The sequence below is a fragment of the Solanum tuberosum genome, unplaced genomic scaffold (genome assembly GCF_000226075.1).
Source record: "Solanum tuberosum cultivar DM 1-3 516 R44 unplaced genomic scaffold, SolTub_3.0 scf00494, whole genome shotgun sequence".
Taxonomy (NCBI): domain Eukaryota; kingdom Viridiplantae; phylum Streptophyta; class Magnoliopsida; order Solanales; family Solanaceae; genus Solanum; species Solanum tuberosum.
In genome coordinates, this window is record NW_006239417.1 from 133,408 (window position 1) to 153,363 (window position 19,956).

The window sequence follows — 19,956 nt, forward strand, 5'->3', positions numbered from 1 at the left end:
CATGTATTTTTGCTACCAGATACATTAAAATAGGGAGAGAAGTGAGCGAGATGGGGAGGGAGGCGAGCTAGATTCGTACGTATCTCAGATACATGCGAATTACACTAGATACATACTAGATACATGTACATGTAAGTGTCTAGCGTGATTCACATGTATTTGAGATACCAGATACATGGGAGAGAGGCGAAGGATATTTGTTATTAGGGGTGTTTGTGGTTCGATTTGGATCGATTATTGATTAAAATCAAAACCAAACCAATCTAGTCGATTTTTTAAATTTCTAAAACCAAACCAAACGAAAAAAATAACCGCCGGTTTGGTTCAGTTTTTTTGGTTTTTTCAGTTTGAAAGAAATAAATTTTTGAGGACATATGTATCTTGATAGACACAAACACCTAGTACATGAACAATCCACCAAAAAAACTATTGTTGGTTCAATTAAGCAATTAAACAATACTAAAGTTATTATTACACGAACAAAGTAATTCAATTAAGAGAAGGTGTAACTATCTTATGAAAGGTTTAGTAGGTAAAGACTAAAGTAATGAATTTTGATGGAGTTGGACTTATGATTGGAATAGATGGGCTAAAATTTACGTGTTGGGCTTGAGAAAATGGTAAAGTTAAAGACTGAAGTTAGTTAAAATTTAATAAAATATTTATATTTTATTTATGAATAATATATAAATAATTATAAAATTTATATATCTTATTTATCGGTTTGGTTTGGTTATTTTTGCAGTTATTTTTTAGTAAAACCAAAACCAAACCAAATAGTATTGATTTTTCAAAATGTAAAACCAAACTAAACCAAACCAAATATCGGTTTTTTTAATCGGTTGGTTCGAATTGCAGTTCGGTTTGGTTTGGTTTTTAACCATAACCATGAACAACCCTATTTGTTATCATGTGTCCCAGATACATGCGAATATACTTGGATACAATGTATCTAGAACAAATTACACTTAATTTAGACCTATGTATCCAGAGATACATGTATGTAGACACATCTGAATGTATCTGGACACACCAAAATATGGTAAGATATGAAATATTACAAACTAGAGTGTATCTAAGTAATCAGCTTCTAAACTAGTGGATTTATATAAGTTCCTCTTTATTTAATAATACAACATATAATTTTTTTTAAAAAACTATTTTTCATTATAAAAAAAATTAAAATAAATTTTAAAAATTTCAATATGCATGTATTTTGCAACTACAATAGATAAAATATGACCAAGTAAGCTCCAATGTTGGACTGGATTTGCTATAGCATGTTTTCTTTGCACTTTTTAGGATAAATACTTATTGCAGTCTATGTTTATATTAAATAATTTATAATAGGTAAATAATTTAATGAAATATTACATAATTAATAATCGCTAATATTGAATGTCTATATATAAATACGTAACATACATCTAGTAGTTTGGTACAAAACATGTGTATATAATTAATTTTTATCCACTTTTTAGTAGATTAATGAAATCGGCAATAAGAGTCCTGATCATGATTAAGTAATTAAAACTATAGAAGGAAATGACGACAAGGATCTATCTGATAAAAAAAACAAATGAAGGGTAAAACTAATTTATTTATGATAATTTATTTTAACCTTTTTTTTCCTAATTTATTTCAACAGTCACCAACTAACTGACTAACTATCAACTAAGTAATGGATCAATTAACTTATTAACTCCAATACAAGATTAATTAATTATATATAGTTAATTGTGAACTCACTGACTGACTACCAACTGCTAATGGATCAATTAATGGATAATACAAGATTAATTAGATACACATTAATTGTGATCTTCAACAACCTTCATTTTTTTAAAAAAAAAACTTTAAAGTCAAAAACTAGTTAAAATAGTTCAACCCAAACATCTGTTATTTAATCTGTACTAACAAATACTTATAACAATAATTTTGCGGAAATACAAACAACAAAATTTAAAGTATGTATGCAAAAACAACAATCAATAACATAAAATGATAGTGTGAACATATGCTTATTGTATATTATCAAAAAGGTCACAACTCTTCGAAAAAGTTACAACCCTTCGAAAAAGGTTACAACATTTCATAAAAGTCTCAACTTTTCATAAAAATCACAACTCTTCATAAAAATCACAATTTTTCATTAAAATCACAAATCTTCATAAAAGTTGCAACTTTTCATGAAAGTCACAACTTTTCATATTTCATTCACACCTTTTAAAACTCAATAACATCCTCTAATCATGTACCAGAAAAGGGAAAAAGTTAATCACAATAAATATTTTTTTCCATCAACATATCTTAGCTACTAATTTTCCAACCATTTGACCTCTGTTCTGTTTTTTTGGATAATAAATAAATTAAATAGTTGGAACCATTAAATACTTCTCCTAATAGTAGCACTATTTATAGAACCATACTTCCTCACTTGATCTTCCAACATAAACAAATCCATCACTTATATGGAAAAAAAAATGGAGGGTACAGTGAAATGCTCAGCAAACTTTGTGCCATTGAGTCCAATTAGCTTCTTAGAAAGATCAGCAAAAGTTTATGGTGATAGGCTCTCTATTGTTCATGGAAATGTGAGATATACCTGGAGAGAAACTCGCGAAAGGTGTATCCGACTTGTTTCTGCTCTCACACACCTAGGAATTTCTCGTGGGGACGTGGTATGTGTTTATCGTTCAATTCACTTTAATAGTTTCTTAGTTGTTAGTTTGAATGTTTTATTAAATTTTTTTAACTAAATTTGTGAGCAGGTTGCTGCCTTGGCTCCAAATATTCCTGCATTGTATGAGCTACACTTTGGAGTACCAATGGCTGGGGCAGTACTTTGTGCACTTAATACGCGTTATGATTCAGATATGGTCTCTGTGTTACTAAAGCAGTTAGAGGCGAAAATCATATTTGTAGATTACGAATTGCTTGATGTTGCTAAGGGTGCATTAGAAATTCTATCAAAGGAAAGGGTAAATTTGCCGCATCTAATTCTGATCTCTGATACAGAGAGTGAGTTATCCAGCCCGAATAATAATTGGAGTTTGGCTTCAAAATATGTGGAGTATGAGTCCTTTTTAGCTAATGGAGAATCTGATTTTGAGATTGTATGGCCAAATGATGAATGGGATGCTATTGCTGTGAATTATACGTCAGGAACAACATCGAGGCCAAAAGGGGTTGTGTATAGTCATAGAGGGGCATATCTTAATTCTCTGGCTGCAGCTCTTCTCACTGAAATGGCTTCGATGCCTGTGTTTTTATGGACTGTTCCAATGTTTCATTGCAGTGGCTGGTGTCTTACTTGGACTGTAGCAGCACAGGGTGGTACAAATATTTGTATGAGAAATGTGACCGAAAAAGGGATTTTCGACAACATAAGTCAGCACCAAGTGACTCACATGGGTGGTGCACCTACGATTCTGAACATGATAATAAACGCGCCACAAAGTGTTCAAAAACCACTCTTAAAAACAGTAAATGTTATGACAGGTGGTGCCGCGCCTCCTCCTCAAGTTCTACTTGTGATGAAAGAGCTCAATTTTAATGTTACTCATGGATATGGTCAAACAGAAGCTTATGGTCCAGCAGCTGTTTGTTTTTGGAAACCAGAGTGGAACTATCTGTCCCCTGTTGAGCAGGCTAATCTTCACGCTCGTCAAGGAGTGCACCATCTTGGCTTAGAGGACGTAGACGTAAAGGATTCAAAATCAATGAAGAGTGTACCATCAGATGCAAAAACAATAGGTGAGGTGATGATTAGAGGAAACACAGTAATGAATGGTTACTTTAAGGATGTGAAAGCAACAGAAAATGCTTTTAAAGGGGGCTGGTTTCGTAGTGGGGATTTAGCAGTGAAACATCCTGATGGTTACATAGAAGTAAAGGATCGTTCAATTGACATCATTATCTCCGGTGGAGAAACCATTAGTTCAATCGAAGTGGAGTCTGTTATCTTTAGCCATCCATCTGTTTTCGAAGCTGCTGTAGTGGGAAAACCAGATGATCACTGGGGTGAAACACCCTGTGCATTTGTTAAACTGAAGAATGGATGCAATGCCAGTGCTGATGAGATCATCAAGTATTGTCGCGATCGTTTGCCACAATACATGGCTCCTAGGACGGTTATTTTTGATGATTTGCCAAAAACATCAACCGGAAAGACTCAAAAGTTCGTTCTGAGAGAGAGAGTCAAAGCCATGGGAAGTGTTTCGAAAGGTAGCTAACTATAATGAGTTGTGGTGCGGAAATGGGGCTTGGTTAGACATAAGTTAAATCGTAGTCATAAATAAGACTAGTGCAGCATAACAATAGAGGAATTTGACCTTTTGAAAAAGGGTTATTATTATTTACTCTATTGGATGCTTTATTATAATCGTCAGATAACATATTAGTAATAATAAATAATAAAAAAGCTCTGTTTCTCTTTAATATATATCTTGGAGTTCTTTCATTTATTACTTCTCATTTGTTTACAATTTTATACAACATTGTATATACTATTAGGGGTGTTTATCGGGTGGTTTGGTTGGATATTTACATCTAACGATTCAACTTATTTTAATTCATTAATTTAAGATATCAGTTGATTCGGTATGAAAATAATTATTATCGATCAATTAGCCACTTCCCGTTAAAAACTTGGAGAAAATAAAAGGTAAAAGTGCAAATGTAATAACCAGGGAGAACGGTTTGAACAGCAGTAATAGAAATTCCAATTACTTGGAAATAAAATATATTGGTTACATGCATTATAACTTTGATAAGATATCCCTTAAGTTGAGTAGTGACTTTGTTTACATAAAAATAAAAATAAAAATAATCTCCTTCTTCTCATTATACTAAAGGAGCACATTATGAATTTATGAGACTCGTACTATAGAGTAATAATAAAACATTTTCACAAGTTAAAGTGCCCATATAAACATATAGCACACCAACTTTTTATCTTTAACATTTTGATTCGATGCATGAATCATTATGATATTGACACACATATAATCATAATCATAACTTATTAAAACAATATGGTAAATCAATAATTTCAAATCATGTCCAAACAGCGTCTTAGTATTATAAAGAAATGGAGAGAGTACTCAATAGTATAGCTTTTGTTTAGCTATAATTATTTATTTCCATTTGCAATTTAAGCTGTCAACTTGTTGGGGGGAACTTCAAGAGTAAATTCTTAAATGGTCAATCAAATTATAGTTGATCTATTTGATTTGATATTGGATCAAAATCATATGAAAAAACAACTCAATTAGCGGCCAATATTAGCTACTATAAACTTTAAGCTAGCGTTTGACCATAGATTTTCAAATATTTTTGGCAAATATTATATGGGTGAAATTTCACCATGTGTTTGGCCATAATATTTGAGAAATATATTTTACTTTTTTAATAAATATGATTATATCCATAAGTTTTAAAAACTATCAAAATTAACCATATGTTTGTATTACATAGTAATATAGAAACGTCGACGTAACAAGATTCATGACTTCCGCAACAAGTCCATTGTATCTTCGTTGCAACAAATAATAAGTAGTGTTCGTGACATTGGAGCAATGTTGTAGTTTGGAGTGAGTGCAACAAGCATCATTCCATACATTGTAAAGTAGACGAAACACATGACTTTATTACCCTAAGTTGATTGTTCGTCATTTTCATGAACAACCATATCATCACTTTCATATTCATTGAATATTTCATCACTGCTTTGGTGTTCACGTGAAAAACTATGTAATACAATGCAAACAAATACTATAGAGGGTGTTTTTATAAAAAATAAAATTTTGGTGTAGAATTTGAATTTTTAAAAGTTCCCAAATAATGAGATTTGGCCAAAATACTAGTTTTTTCTAGTATTTGAGAATTTGGGTTATTTGCCAAAAATTTTTACCAAATAATGGTAAATTATATGAAACAAACACTATTTGCCAAATTCCCCCCCAAATATTACTTGAAAAATCTATGGCCAAACGGGTCCTAAATAAATCCATTTTAGCCGGTTAAGTAGTTAGGACTTTGGGAGGAATTACATGGAATTTGATTTTAGATTACATAATTTTAGGGTTATGATAGAATATTCTATCTAATTTTTTTTTGAAGCTGTGAGGCACGTCTGACTCTGAGAACCTGTTTGACATTGTTGTTGAGAGGTCAATGATATTTATTTTGAAAATTAAGGCGCTTGGCAAATCAGTAAAAATGCTTTTAAATGGGAGCACAGTTTTTCTGTCGTTGGGAAGAAACTAAAAATTCTTTAAAAGGGAAGCAGTAGCAAAAAAAATAAAATTTCAAGACCAAAATATCACTTCCATATACACATATTTACCGATATATCTCTTATTAATTAATTATCATATCTCATAAGTTTGATTTAAGATTTAGTTTAATTTTATATTAAAAATAACTATTTTATTTTACGTTTATATATTATTATTCTATATTTTATATATTATTTTATGTATTATTTTGCATGATTAGAATAAAAGAAGGAAAATTGATTGAAAAAAATTGAATATATACCTATTAATTTAATTAAAATTCTAATAATAGATATTTAAACTAATTTTTCTCTATAAAGTAATCTTAATATCAAATTTTGCAATGACAATAAATAAAGTATGACTAGAGATGACAATGGAGCGAGACAGATTCAACCTTAACCCGCAAAGACTTAAACGTACCCCACATAATAAAATTTTCTATTTTCAAATAGCTCCACCCTAAAATCTTAAGCCCACTCCGCCCCGCCCCGCCCCAGCCCATTGTCTTCCCTGCCTATAATTGAGATTCCATATGTGAAATTATTGAGTTTGCCTTTATTACAAGTCCACACTCCCTGCATCAAGTCAAAGCTTTCTATTTCATTCCATGGCAGAAGCTTTGCTTCAAGTTGTGCTAGACAATCTCACTTCTTTTCTCAAAGGGGAACTTGTATTGCTTTTTGGTTTACAAAATGAGTTTCAAAAGCTCTCAAGCATCTTCTCTACAATCCAATCAGTCCTTGAAGATGCTCAGGAGAAGCAATTCAACGACAAGCCACTTGAAAATTGGTTGCAAAAACTCAATGTTGCTACATATGAAGTCGATGACATCTTGGATGAATATAAAACTAAGGCCACACGATTCTCCCAGTCTGCATATGGCCGTTATCATCCAAAGGCAATCCCTTTCTGTCACAAAGTCGGGAAAAGGATGGACCAAGTGATGAAAACACTGGATGCAATTGCTGAGGAAAGAAGGAATTTTCATCTGCAAGAAAAGATTATAGAGAGACAAGCTGCTAGACGGGAAACAGGTGCTCATCTTAAACAGCTTAGTTTATATTCATTTTTTTTTTTTGGCAATTATCAAATTTGGAAATGAGTCAAATATATCACTTATACTTTTAGTCTAAATATATCTCTTCCATTGTACTTTGACACAAGTTTATCCTTAATTTTGACGAATAAACACTTGTCAAGCTCAAAATCAAATTATCCACCCCCAATTTTAAATACCCGATTTCTTACTTGTTAATTTCTTTCTTTAAAAGTACCAAATTCAGAAAAACAATATCAAGTAGGATAATGGAAAATTATAAGAACCATAAAAGTACGAAAACGGAACAGAAACTTATTAAGATGGAAGAGAGTGACAATATCATCTTCTAATAAAGCTACCAATTTAAATCTGATACAGAGGAGCAGCAAAAATAATTGTGGGTGAATTATTTGATTATGTGCTTATCATGTGTCTTTAATTTCCATCAAGGTTAAGGACAAATTTGAGCCAAATGGCAGAGGTATATTTGGACCAAAAGTATAATTATGGGTATATTTAAAGTATTTCTGATAACACAGGAGTATATTGTACAAAAATATTCTCTATTTTCTGCTGACTCCTAATGAGTTTGAATGTAACAATATTCTCATGTGGACATTGCTTGCACCAGGCTCTATATTAACTGAACCACAAGTTTATGGAAGGGACAAAGAGGAAGATGAGATAGTGAAAATCCTGATAAACAATGTTAGTAATGCCCAACAACTTTCAGTCCTCCCAATACTTGGTATGGGGGGACTAGGAAAGACCACTCTTGCCCAAATGGTCTTCAATGATCAGAGAGTTACTGAGCATATCCATCCCAAAATATGGGTTTGTGTCTCAGATAATTTTGACGAGAAGAGGTTGATGAAAACAATTATAGGAAATATTGAAAGAAGTTCTCTTGATATCGAGGACTTGGCTTCACTTCAGGAGAAGCTTCAAGAGTTGTTGAATGGAAAAAGATACTTTCTTGTCTTAGATGATGTTTGGAATGAAGATCAACAGAAGTGGGATAATTTAAGAGCAGTCTTGAAGGTTGGAGCAAGTGGTGCTTCTGTTCTAACCACTACTCGTCTTGAAAAGGTTGGATCAATTATGGGAACATTGCAACCATATGAATTGTCAAATATGTCTCAAGAAGATTGTTGGTTGTTGTTCATCCAACGTGCATTTGGACACCAAGAAGAAATAAATCCTTACCTTGTGGCTATCGGAAAGGAGATTGTGAAAAAATGTGGTGGTGTGCCTCTAGCAGCCAAGACTCTTGGAGGTATTTTGCGCTTCAAGAGAGAGGAAAGAGAATGGGAACGTGTAAGAGATAGTGAGATTTGGAATTTGCCTCAAGATGAAAGTTCTATTCTACCTGCCCTAAGGCTTAGTTATCATAATCTTCCACTTGATTTGAGACAATGCTTTGTGTATTGTGCGGTGTTCCCAAAGGACACAGAAATGGAAAAGGAAAATCTAATTGCTATCTGGATGGCACACGGTTTTCTTTTATCAAAAGGACACTTGGAGCTAGAGGATGTGGGTAATGAAGTATGGAAAGAATTATATCTGAGGTCTTTTTTCCAAGAGATTGAAGTTAAATCTGGTAAAACTTATTTCAAGATGCATGATCTCATCCATGATTTGGCTACATCTCTGTTTTCGGCAAACACATCAAGCAGCAATATCCGCGAAATAAATGTAAAAAGTTACACACATATGATGTCCATTGGTTTCGCTGAAGTGGTGTCTGTGTCTCCTTACTATCCACTCAGCTTGGAACAGTTTGTCTCGTTAAGAGTGCTTAATCTAAGTTACTCAAAACTTGACCAGTTACCATCTTCCATTGGAGATCTAGTGCATTTGAGATACCTAAACTTGTCTGGCAATGGTAGAATTAGTAGTCTTCCAAAGCAGTTATGCAAGCTTCAAAATCTGCAGACTCTTGATCTACAATATTGCACCTCACTTTGTTATTTGCCTAAAAAAACAAGTAAACTTGGTAGTCTCCAAAATCTTTTACTTGATAAGTGTTATGCTTTGATTTCTATGCCACCATGGATAGGATCTTTAACACGCCTTAGGATTCTAGATTGCTTTGTCATTGGCAAGAGAAAAAGTTGTCAACCTGGTGAACTACGAAATCTGAATCTCTATGGCTCAGTTGTTATCACACATCTTGAGAGAGTGAAGAATAATAGGGACGCAAAAGAAGCCAATTTATCTGCAAAAGCGAATTTGCAATCTTTAAGCATGTGTTGGGATAACAATGGACCACACAGATATGAATCAGAAGAAGTTAAAGTGCTTGAAGCCCTTAAACCACACCCCAATCTGAAATATTTATATCTCACTGGCTTCAGAGGATTCCGTCTCGCAGACTGGATGAATCACTCAGTTTTAAAAAATGTTGTCTCTATTGTAATTGAAGGTTGCGAAAACTGCTCATGCTTACCACCCTTTGGTGAGCTGCCTTGTCTAGAAAGTCTAGTGTTACACAAGGGGTCTGCGGAGGTGGAGTATGTTGAAGAAGACAATATTGATGTTCATTCTGGATCCCCCACAAGAATAAGATTTCCATCTCTGAGAAAACTTACTGTAGCCAAATTCCGTAATCTGAAAGGATTGCTGAAAAAAGAAGGAGAAGAGCAATTCCCTGTGCTTGAAGAGGTGGAGATTGAGCAGTGCCCTGTGTTTGTTATCCCTACCCTTTCTTCTGTCAAGAAATTGGAAATCGCGCGAGAGGCAGATGCAACTGGTTTCAGGTCCATATCTAATCTTAGGGATCTTACTTCCCTCTACATTAGCGATAACGAAGAAGCTACTTCACTCCCAGAAGAGATGTTCAAAAACCTTGCAAATCTCAAAGACTTGACTATCTCTGAGTTCAAAAATCTCAAAAAGCTGCCTACCAGCTTGGCTACTCTCAATGCTTTGAAGAGTCTGAAAATTGAATGTTGTGGTGCACTAGAGAGTCTCCCCGAGGAAGGGCTGGAAGGTTTAACTTCCCTCACAGAGTTATCTCTCCAGTACTGTGAGATGCTAAAATGTTTACCCGAGGGATTGCAGTACCTAACAGCCCTCACAAGTTTAACAGTTGAGGGATGTCCAGAAGTGGAAAAGAGGTGTGAGAAGGGAATAGGAGAAGACTGGCACAAAATTGCTCACATTCCTAATCTGCATATTCGTAACTATTAGTATTTATAATAGTTTCTTGGGTTCTTTGTTTGTGATTCTCCCACACAGACCATTCCTGTTTGTATTAAGTATTACTTATGATGTGAAACCCATTTCTCTGTACTTGCTGCTGTTATATTAATATGCACTACATCTAATGTTTCCCCTGGTTTCTGTTACATTCTAACTTGATCAAAAGTGTCCTGCACCGTGTACTTTGAAAAGACTATTTCTTGAAAAGCCCTTATGAACCAGGCATTTCTAGTGAGCTCAGAAGACATGGTCCATTAAGGACTTTTGTTGGTCCGCTAGGACTTGCAGAGCGCATTTGATGTCATGTAGGTTCACCTCCTCTCTAGTATTTACACGATCCAAAGCCCATGTTCATCAAGTCGGGTTCAATTCTGTTTACTTCAGAAACATGTCTTTCCAGAAGGTCCGGCCGGAGCCCTAACATATCGATCATGCTCGGGTTGTTGTCAGTTATAGGTGAAACAATAATATTCAAGCTAGCTAGTAAGGAAGAAGAGTTCAGTGAGTTGAACCTAAACCAACACACAATTGAGAGGTTAGGTACAAACACATGATATGCGTATATTAGTTTCATCAGCTTTTTAATAGATTAATAAATTGATATTAAAAAAATTGGTCATGACAAAAACAATTAAAGCAATAAGGGAGGATTCCCTCCCCGAAAATAGTTTATTTTAGAGTATGTGTTTTAATCAAATATGAAATTTGTATTAACAAATTTTTTTAGAGTATATGTTTTAATTAAACGTGAAATTTGTTACTTTTGAATTGTAAAAGTAAATTAACAAATCAACAAGAAGGATCTATCCAATACAAAAAACAAAGGAAGGGTAAGACTAATTTATTTTCTGATAGTTTGAAAATAATATTAGCCTTTTTTCCCCAATAAAATCTCATGTTTGATATGAATTAGGATATTGATAGGTAGACAGATTAATGATTAAAAAATTATTCGTAATCTTATCGCATGACGCATGTTTGACTTTTTATATTCCCTCATTTCCTATTGTAACGTGTGATAGTCAATTTTTGAGTAACTTTTAAAATTAAATTAATATTTTTTAAAAATTATATATTTAAAAATTATACGAAAATAATTAAATATAAATTATAGAAGAATCCATATCCATATAATAATTAATAAAAAATACATTTTAAAATATAGTCAAAGTTGATATTATTCAACTATTGAAAAGTAAACTATACAAAGGAATGAGAGGAGTAACATTCTTATCACTATTAGTTTCTTTATCTTCTTTACCACCATAATTTATGAGTTAAATCATAATAAATTTTGTTTCTGATCTCTGATACAGAGAGTGAGTTATCCAGCCCGAATAATAATTGGAGTTTGGTTTCGGAGAATGAGTCGTTTTTAGCTAGAGGAGAATCTGTTTTTGAGATTGTATGGCCAAATGATGAATGGGATGCTATTGCTGTTAATTATACGTCAGGAACAACATCGAGGCCAAAAGGGGTTGTGTATAGTCATAGAGGGGCATATCTTAATTCTCTGGCTGCAGCTCTTCTAACTGAAATGACTTCGATGCCTGTGTTTTTATCTTTAACATTTTGATTCGATGCATGAATCATTATGATATTGACACATATATAATCATAATCATAACTTATTGAAACGATATGATAAATCAATCATTTCAAATCATGTCCAAACAACGTAGTAGTATTATAAAGAAATGGAGAGAGTACTCAATAGTATAGCTTTTGTTTAGCTATAATCATTTGTTTCCATTTGCAATTTAAGCTGTCAAGAACTTCAAGAGTAAATTCTTAAATGGTCAATCAAATTATAGTTGATCTATTTGATTTGATATTGGATCAAAATCATATGAAAAAAACAACTCAATTAGCGGCCAATATTAGCTACTATAAACTTTAATAAATCCATTTTAGCCAGTTAAGTAATTAGGACTTTTGGAGGAATTACATGGAACTTGATGTTAGATTACATAATTTTAGGGTTATGATAGAATATTCCATCTAAAAAAGATTTAACTATGTAAGGCACGTCTGACTCTGAGAACCTGTTTGACATTGTTGTTGGGAGGTCAAAGATATTTATTTGAAAATTAAGGCATTTGGCAAATCAGTAAAAATACTTTTAAATGGGAGCGCAGTTTTTTTGCCGTTGGGAAGAAGCTAAAAATTCTTTAAAAGGGAAGTAGTAGCAGAAAATTATTTTTCAAGACCAAAATATCACTTCCATATACACATATTTACCGATATATCTCTTATTAATTAATTATCATATCTCATAAGTTTGGTTAAATTTGATTTAAGATTTATTTTAATTTTATATTACAAAAACTATTTTATTTTACATTTATATATTATTATTCTATATTTTATATATTATTTTATGTATTATTTTGCATGATTAGAATAAAAGAAGGAAAATTGATTGAAAAAAATTGAATATATATACCTATTAATTTAATTAAAATTCTTATAATAGATATTTAAACTAGTTTTCCTCTATAAAGTAATCTTAATATCAAATTTTGCAATGACAATAAATAAAGTATGACTAGAGATGACAATGGAGCGGGACAAATTCAACCTTAACCCACAAAGACTAAACCTACCCTACATAATAAAATTTTCTATTTTCAAATCGCCCCACCCTAAAATCTTAAGCCCACTCTGCCCTTCCCATTGTCATCCCTGCCATTGAGATTCCATAAGTGAAATTATTGATTTTGTATTTATTACAAGTCGACACCCCCTACACGACACCCCCTACATGAAGTCAAGCTTTCTATTTCATTCCAATAGCCACCACTTATCTAATATTCTTAATAGTGAATTCCCACTCTTCCCTCAATATGGCTGAAACTTTCCTTCAAGTTGTGCTAGACAATCTTACTTCTTTCCTCAAAGGGGAACTTGTATTGCTTTTTGGTTTTCAAAATGAGTTCCAAAAGCTTTCAAGCATCTTTTCTACAATCCAATCCGTCCTTGAAGATGCTCAGGAGAAGCAATTCAACGACAAGCCACTTGAAAATTGGTTGCAAAAACTCAACGCTGCTACATATGAAGTCGATGACATCTTGGATGAATATAAAACTAAGGCCACACGATTCTCCCAGTCTGCATATGGCCGTTATCATCCTAAGGTTATCCCTTTCCGTCACAAAGTCGGGAAAAGGATGGACCAAGTGATGCAAAGACTAAATGCAATTGCTGAGGAAAGAAAGAATTTTCATTTGCACGAAAATATTATAGAGAGACAATCTGTTCGACGGGAAACAGGTAATCATCTTAAATTAGTATTACGACAGCTTAGTTTACATTCATATTTTTGGCAATTATCAAATTTGGAGAAGGGTCAAATATACTCATGTACTATTGTAAATAGTTTAAATATACCTCTCTTATTATACTTTGGCACAAATTTGTCAAACCTAGCAAGTAGCAAGTTTTAAATACCCGATTTCTTTAGAAATCCACCCGTTTAACTCATCCACTACCCATTCCCTTTGCTTTTTGCTTTGAATTGTTTTCTTTACCTCTAAACTTAGAAAACGCGATCTGTTTTGTTTAATCAAATTAATATTATGTTCTCAATGACGATAGCCTTTCCAGACAGCTGAATGTAAATTTTGTCTAACAAAGAAAAAAAATGATTAGGCATGTTTCTCCTTGTTAGTGATTACGCTGGATTTCTTTCAGAGTGAAATATAGGGGATAAAGTTAGAGCATAGTAATCGATCGTTCATTTCTTTCCTAAAAAGTAAAAAGTTCAGCAAAATAATATCAAGGTACCATGATGGAAAATGATCAGATATGATAAAACTACAAATAGAATAGAAACTTATATATTAAGCTGGAAGAGAGTGAGTGACAATATCATCCTCTAATAACACTACCAAATTCCAAATTTCAAATTCAAATCATGATATGGAGGAGCAACCAAAAAGCATTGGGGGTGAATTATTTGATTATGTGCTTGTCACGTCTTTCCGTCAAGATTAAGGGAAAATTTGTGCCAAAGAATAAAGAGGTGGGATATTTGGACTGAAAGAATAATGGGAGAGATATATTTGGACCAAAAGTATAACAATAGGTATATTTAAAGTATTTCCGATAGTATATTGTGTAAATATATTCTCTATTTTCTGCTGACTCCTAATGAGAATGAATGTAACAATATTCTCATGTTGATATTGCTTGCACCAGGTTCTGTATTAATTGAACCACAAGTTTATGGAAGGGACAAAGAGGAAGATGAGATAGTGAAAATCCTGATAAACAATGTTCGTGATTCCCAAAAAATTTCAGTCCTCCCAATACTTGGTATGGGGGGACTAGGAAAGACGACTCTTGCCCAAATGGTCTTCAATGATCAGAGAGTAACTGAGCATTTCTATCCCAAAATATGGATTTGTGTCTCAGATGATTTTGATGAGAAGAGGTTGATAAAGGCAATTGTAGAATCTATTGAAGGAAAGTCACTCAGTGACATGGACTTGGATCCACTTCAAAAGAAGCTTCAGGAGCTGCTGAATGGAAAACGATACTTGCTTGTCTTAGATGACGTTTGGAATGATGATCAACAGAAGTGGGATAATTTAAGAGCAGTCTTGAAGGTTGGAGCAAGTGGCGCTTCTGTTCTAATCACTACTCGTCTCGAAAAGGTTGGATCAATTATGGGAACATTGCAACCATATGAATTGTCACATCTGTCTCAAGAAGATTGTTCGTTGTTGTTCATGCAACGTGCATTTGGACACCAAGAAGAAATAAATCCCAACTTCGTGTCTATGGGAAAGGAGATTGTGAAAAAATGTGGTGGTGTGCCTCTAGCAGCCAAGACTCTTGGAGGTCTTTTGCGCTTCGAGAGAAAAGAAAGAGAATAGGAACATGTAAGGGATAGTGAGATTTGGAATTTGCCTCAACATGAAAGTACTATTTTGCCTGTCCTCAGGCTGAGTTATCATCACCTTCCACTTGATTTGAGACAATGCTTTGCATATTGTGCAGTATTCCCAAAGGACACCAAAATGGAAAAAGAAAAGCTAATCTCTCTCTGGATGGCACTCGGTTTTCTTTTATCAAAAGGAAAGGAGTTAGAGGATGATGGTAATGAAGTATGGAACAAATTATGCTTGAGGTCTGTCTTCCAAGAGATTGAAGTTAAATCTGGTAAAACTTATTTCAAGATGCATGATCTCACCCATGATTTGGCTACATCTCTGTTTTCTGCAAGCACATCAAGCAGCAATATCCGCGAAATAAATGTAGAAAGTTACTCACATATGATGTCCATTGGTTTCACTGAATTGGTGTCTTCTTACTCTCCTTCTCTCTTGCAAAAGTTTGTCTCGTTGAGGGTGCTTAATCTGAGTGACTTGGGACTCAAGCAGTTACCGTCTTCCATTGGAGATCTAGTACATTTAAGATACTTGAACCTGTCTGGCAATTGGAATATGCGTAGTCTTCCAAAGGAGCTATGCAAGCTTCAAAATCTGCAGACTCTTGATATATATAATTGCCAGTCACTTTGTTGTTTGCCAAAACAAACAAGTCAACTTGGTAGTCTCCGAAATCTTTTACTTGAGAATTGCTATAGATTGACTTTTATGCCACCAAGGTTTGGATCTTTGACATGCCTGAAGACTCTAGATTTCTTTGCTGTGGGTGAGAAGGAAGGTTCTCAACTAAGTGAACTAGGAAACCTGAATCTCTATGGCTCAATTTCAATCAAACATCTTGAGAGAGTGAAGAATGATAAGGATGCAAACGAAGCCAATTTATCTGCAAAAGGGAATCTGCACTCTTTAAGCATGATTTGGAAACAACTGCATAGATATGAATCAGAAGAAGTTAAAGTGCTTGAAGCCCTCAAACCACACCCCAATCTAACTTCTTTAACAATCATAGGCTTTAGAGGATTCCGTTTCCCAGACTGGATAAATCAATCAGTTTTGATAAATGTTGTCTCGATTGTAATTGAAGGTTGCGAAAACTGCTCATGCTTACCACCCTTTGGTGAGCTGCCTTGTCTAGAAAGTCTAGAGTTATGGAAGGGGTCTGCGGAGTACGTTGAAGAGGCTGATGTTCATTCAGGATTCCCCACAAGAAAATGGTTTCCATCCCTGAGAAAACTTAGTATAGGCAAATTTTGTAATCTGAAAGGATTGCTGAAAAATGAAGGAGAAGAGCATTTCCCTGTGCTTGAAGAGATGACGATTTCAGATTGCCCTATGTTTGTTTATACGACCCTTTCTTTAGTTGTGGGCGAGAGGAAAGGTTTTCAACTTGGTGAACTACGAAACCCGAATCTCTATGGCAAAATTGAAATTACACATCTTGAGAGAGTGAAGAAGGATACGGAGGCAAAAGAAGCCAACTTATCTGGAAAAATGAATCTGCATTCTTTAAGCATGAGTTGGGATGATGATGAACCACATAGAGATGAATCAGAAGAAGTTAAAGTGCTTGAAGCCCTCAAACCACACCCCAATCTGAAATCTTTAGAAATCATTGGCTTCAGAGGATTCCGTCTCCCAGACTGGATGAATCACTCCGTTTTGAGAAATGTTGTCTCTATTACAATTAGAGGATGTGAAAACTGCTCTTTCTTACCACCCTTTGGTGAGCTGCCTTGTCTAGAAAGTCTAGTGTTACACAAGGGGTCTGCGGAGGTGGAGTATGTTGAAGAAGAGGATATTGATGTTGATTCTGGATTCCCCACAAGAATAAGGTTTCCATCTCTGAGAGAACTTTGTTTATTCAATTTTCGTAATCTGAAAGGATTGCTGAAAAAGGAAGGAGAAGAGCAATTCCATGTGCTTGAAGAGATATCGATTTACTGGTGCCCTGTGTTTGTTTTTCCAACCCTTTCTTCTGTCAAAGGATTGAAAGTTAATGGGGACGAGGTAGATGCAGCAAGTTTCATGTCCATATCTAATCTTAGCACACTTACTTCCCTCCGCATTAGCAGTAACAAATCTACTTCGCTCCCAGAAGAGATGTTCAAAAGCCTTGCAAATCTCAAAGACTTGGAAATCTCTTTCTTTAAGAATCTCAAAGAGCTGCCTACCAGCCTGGCTAGTCTCAATGCTTTGAAGAGTCTGAAACTCCCAGAAGAGATGTTCAAAAGCCTTGCAAATCTCAAGTACTTGACTATCTCTTTCTCTATGAATCTCATAGAGCTGCCTACCAGCCTTGGTTGTCTCAGTGCTTTGAAGTGTCTACAAATTCAATGTTGTGACGCACTAGAGAAATTCCCCGAGGAAGGGATGAAAGGTTTAACTTCACTAACAGAGTTATCTGTTTATTGCTGTAAGACGCTAAAATGTTTACCAGAGGGATTGCAGCACCTAAAAGCCCTCACAAGATTGAAAATTAGTGACTGTCCAGAAGTGGAAAAGCGGTGTGAGAAGGGTATAGGAGAAGAATGGCACAAAATTGCTCGCATTCCGTATCTGTATATTAGTTAGTCTTATATGTAATCGTAAGTATTACTACTTGTAATTGTTTCTTGGGTTCTTTGTTTGCGAGTTTCCCACACATTTTTATTTTTTTTGGTTTCCCATCCGGTGTTCTGTACCCACATTGGAGTCCGACTAAATTCAGATTCGCGCCGGGAAGTCCCACAGCGCTCCCTAACAAAAGCGACCTCGGTACCCAAGGGGCTCCCACACATGTTACATTCCTGCCATTGGATGTAATATTGTGATTTTCTGTCCAAATAGTAAGAAAGACAAGTTTTCTGTTATATCACTTTGATCACCTTCAAAAGTGGGAATTCCATTTCTAACTTGATCAAAACTGTCGTGCACCATGTAGCTTGCATTACACTCGATGTTTATATTAAATTTATGATGGACAAATAATTTAATGAAATGAGAATAAATATTAATTAATAATCGCTAATATTGAAAGTTTATGTACAAACACATGACGTGTATCTATTAGTTTGGTAGAAAGACATATGCATATAAGTTAATTTTTATCCACTTTTTAGTAGATCAATAAAATTGAGTATTAAAAGTTCTGGTCATGAGAAAACAGTTACACCTTGTTTGGATGGTTGTTACCCGTTGTATTTTATTGTATTGTATTATATTGTTAGGTTAGATATAATGTTTGTTTGATTGTTACTTAAATTCTATTGTATCGTGTTGTTTAAATTCATCGTTAGGTAACGATGAAAAGACCCTTTTATGTAATGATTGGTTTGGTGTGATCGCGCCATTACATTAATATTTTCTTCTTATTTTGTCTTTATTTATTATTTAATAATTATATTTCATCGTTTACCCTACCTTTTCATAGTAACTCTACCCAGTAGTCTACTTTTTTTTAGGTTTATTCTTCAAATTACGGATGTGTGATATTATGTAACAACGGAGAACGATACAATCTATCCAAATGTTGTATTCCTTAAGACCAGTGGCGGATCCAGAAATTTTGTATCATGGGTGCTCAGTTAATATATTTCAATACATTTCTAAATTTTGTACATAAATAAGAATGTTGACACAAAAGGTAGTGGGTGCTTAAGCACCCATAAGTGACTACATATCTCCGCCACTGCTTAAAACAATACAGTACAATATACTATAACAATGTACAATACGATATGATACAATTATGAAACAATGCATAATAACTATCCAAACAAAGAGGATTTCCCCCTCTTCATATGCATTTCCAACTCAACGAAACAAAAGATTATTTTGAAGTATATGGTTTAATCAGATATGAAAATGTTAGTTTTGGGAGGTAAAAATAAGTTAATGAACCAACAATAAGGATCTATCTGATAAAAAAAAAAAAAGGAGGGTAAAACTAATTTATTTTCCTAGTTTATAAGAATAATTTTAGCCTTTTATTTTCTCAAATAATAAAGTCTCATGTTTGATATGAATTAGGATAGGGAAAATGCATAAGTACCCCTCCAGCCTATGCCCAAAATCCCTGAGACACACCTAACCTTTACTAAGGTCCTATTACCCCCTGAACTTATTTTTTAGTTAATTGTTTACCACTTTTTGGCCTACGTGGCTGAGTTCGTGATTTCACCTATGTTAAGCGCGTGGGTGCAGCTTTAGACAGCACTGACCAATAAAAATTGGTCATGTGTTAAAATAAACTTGGAAAAAATAAATATTAACTCAATTGTCTTCTTCTTTATTATTGTTCTTCACTAGTATACGTACCCGCGCGTTGCGCGGCTATATATTAATTTAGAATTATTTTAATTTAATAAAATATCAAATACTTCAAATATTTTTATATATTGTCCTTTATTACTTTTATGTTGTATTAATAAATTAATATTTTTCATATTAAAAAATTAATATTTAATTTTTTTTCACATGAAATGTAAAATATCATAAGATTAAATGACATGTTAGTATATGGTCAATATTTATTTTTCTAGTCCAAAACAGTCTT

General features: G+C 33.9%; 2 protein-coding genes and 1 pseudogene across 2 annotated transcripts; all 3 read left to right on the forward strand.

Annotated features, from left to right (window-relative positions):
* The first annotated feature begins 2,483 nt into the window (after positions 1–2,483).
* Positions 2,484–4,235, forward strand: LOC102586127 (probable acyl-activating enzyme 1, peroxisomal). Its single transcript, XM_006364422.1, has 2 exons — positions 2,484–2,681; positions 2,772–4,235. Exons 1-2 carry the CDS (start codon positions 2,484–2,486, stop codon positions 4,233–4,235), a joined length of 1,662 nt encoding a protein of 553 aa, XP_006364484.1.
* Positions 4,236–6,825: 2,590 nt separating this feature from the next.
* LOC102579076 (putative disease resistance protein RGA1) lies at positions 6,826–10,658 on the forward strand. The gene is made up of 2 exons (XM_006364401.2): positions 6,826–7,318; positions 7,955–10,658. The coding sequence occupies exons 1-2, from the start codon at positions 6,892–6,894 to the stop codon at positions 10,513–10,515; spliced, it is 2,988 nt and encodes a 995-aa protein (XP_006364463.1). The 5' UTR covers positions 6,826–6,891; the 3' UTR covers positions 10,516–10,658.
* Positions 10,659–13,294: 2,636 nt separating this feature from the next.
* On the forward strand, positions 13,295–18,313 carry LOC102579403 (putative disease resistance protein RGA1; annotated as a pseudogene).
* The last annotated feature ends 1,643 nt before the right edge of the window (positions 18,314–19,956 follow it).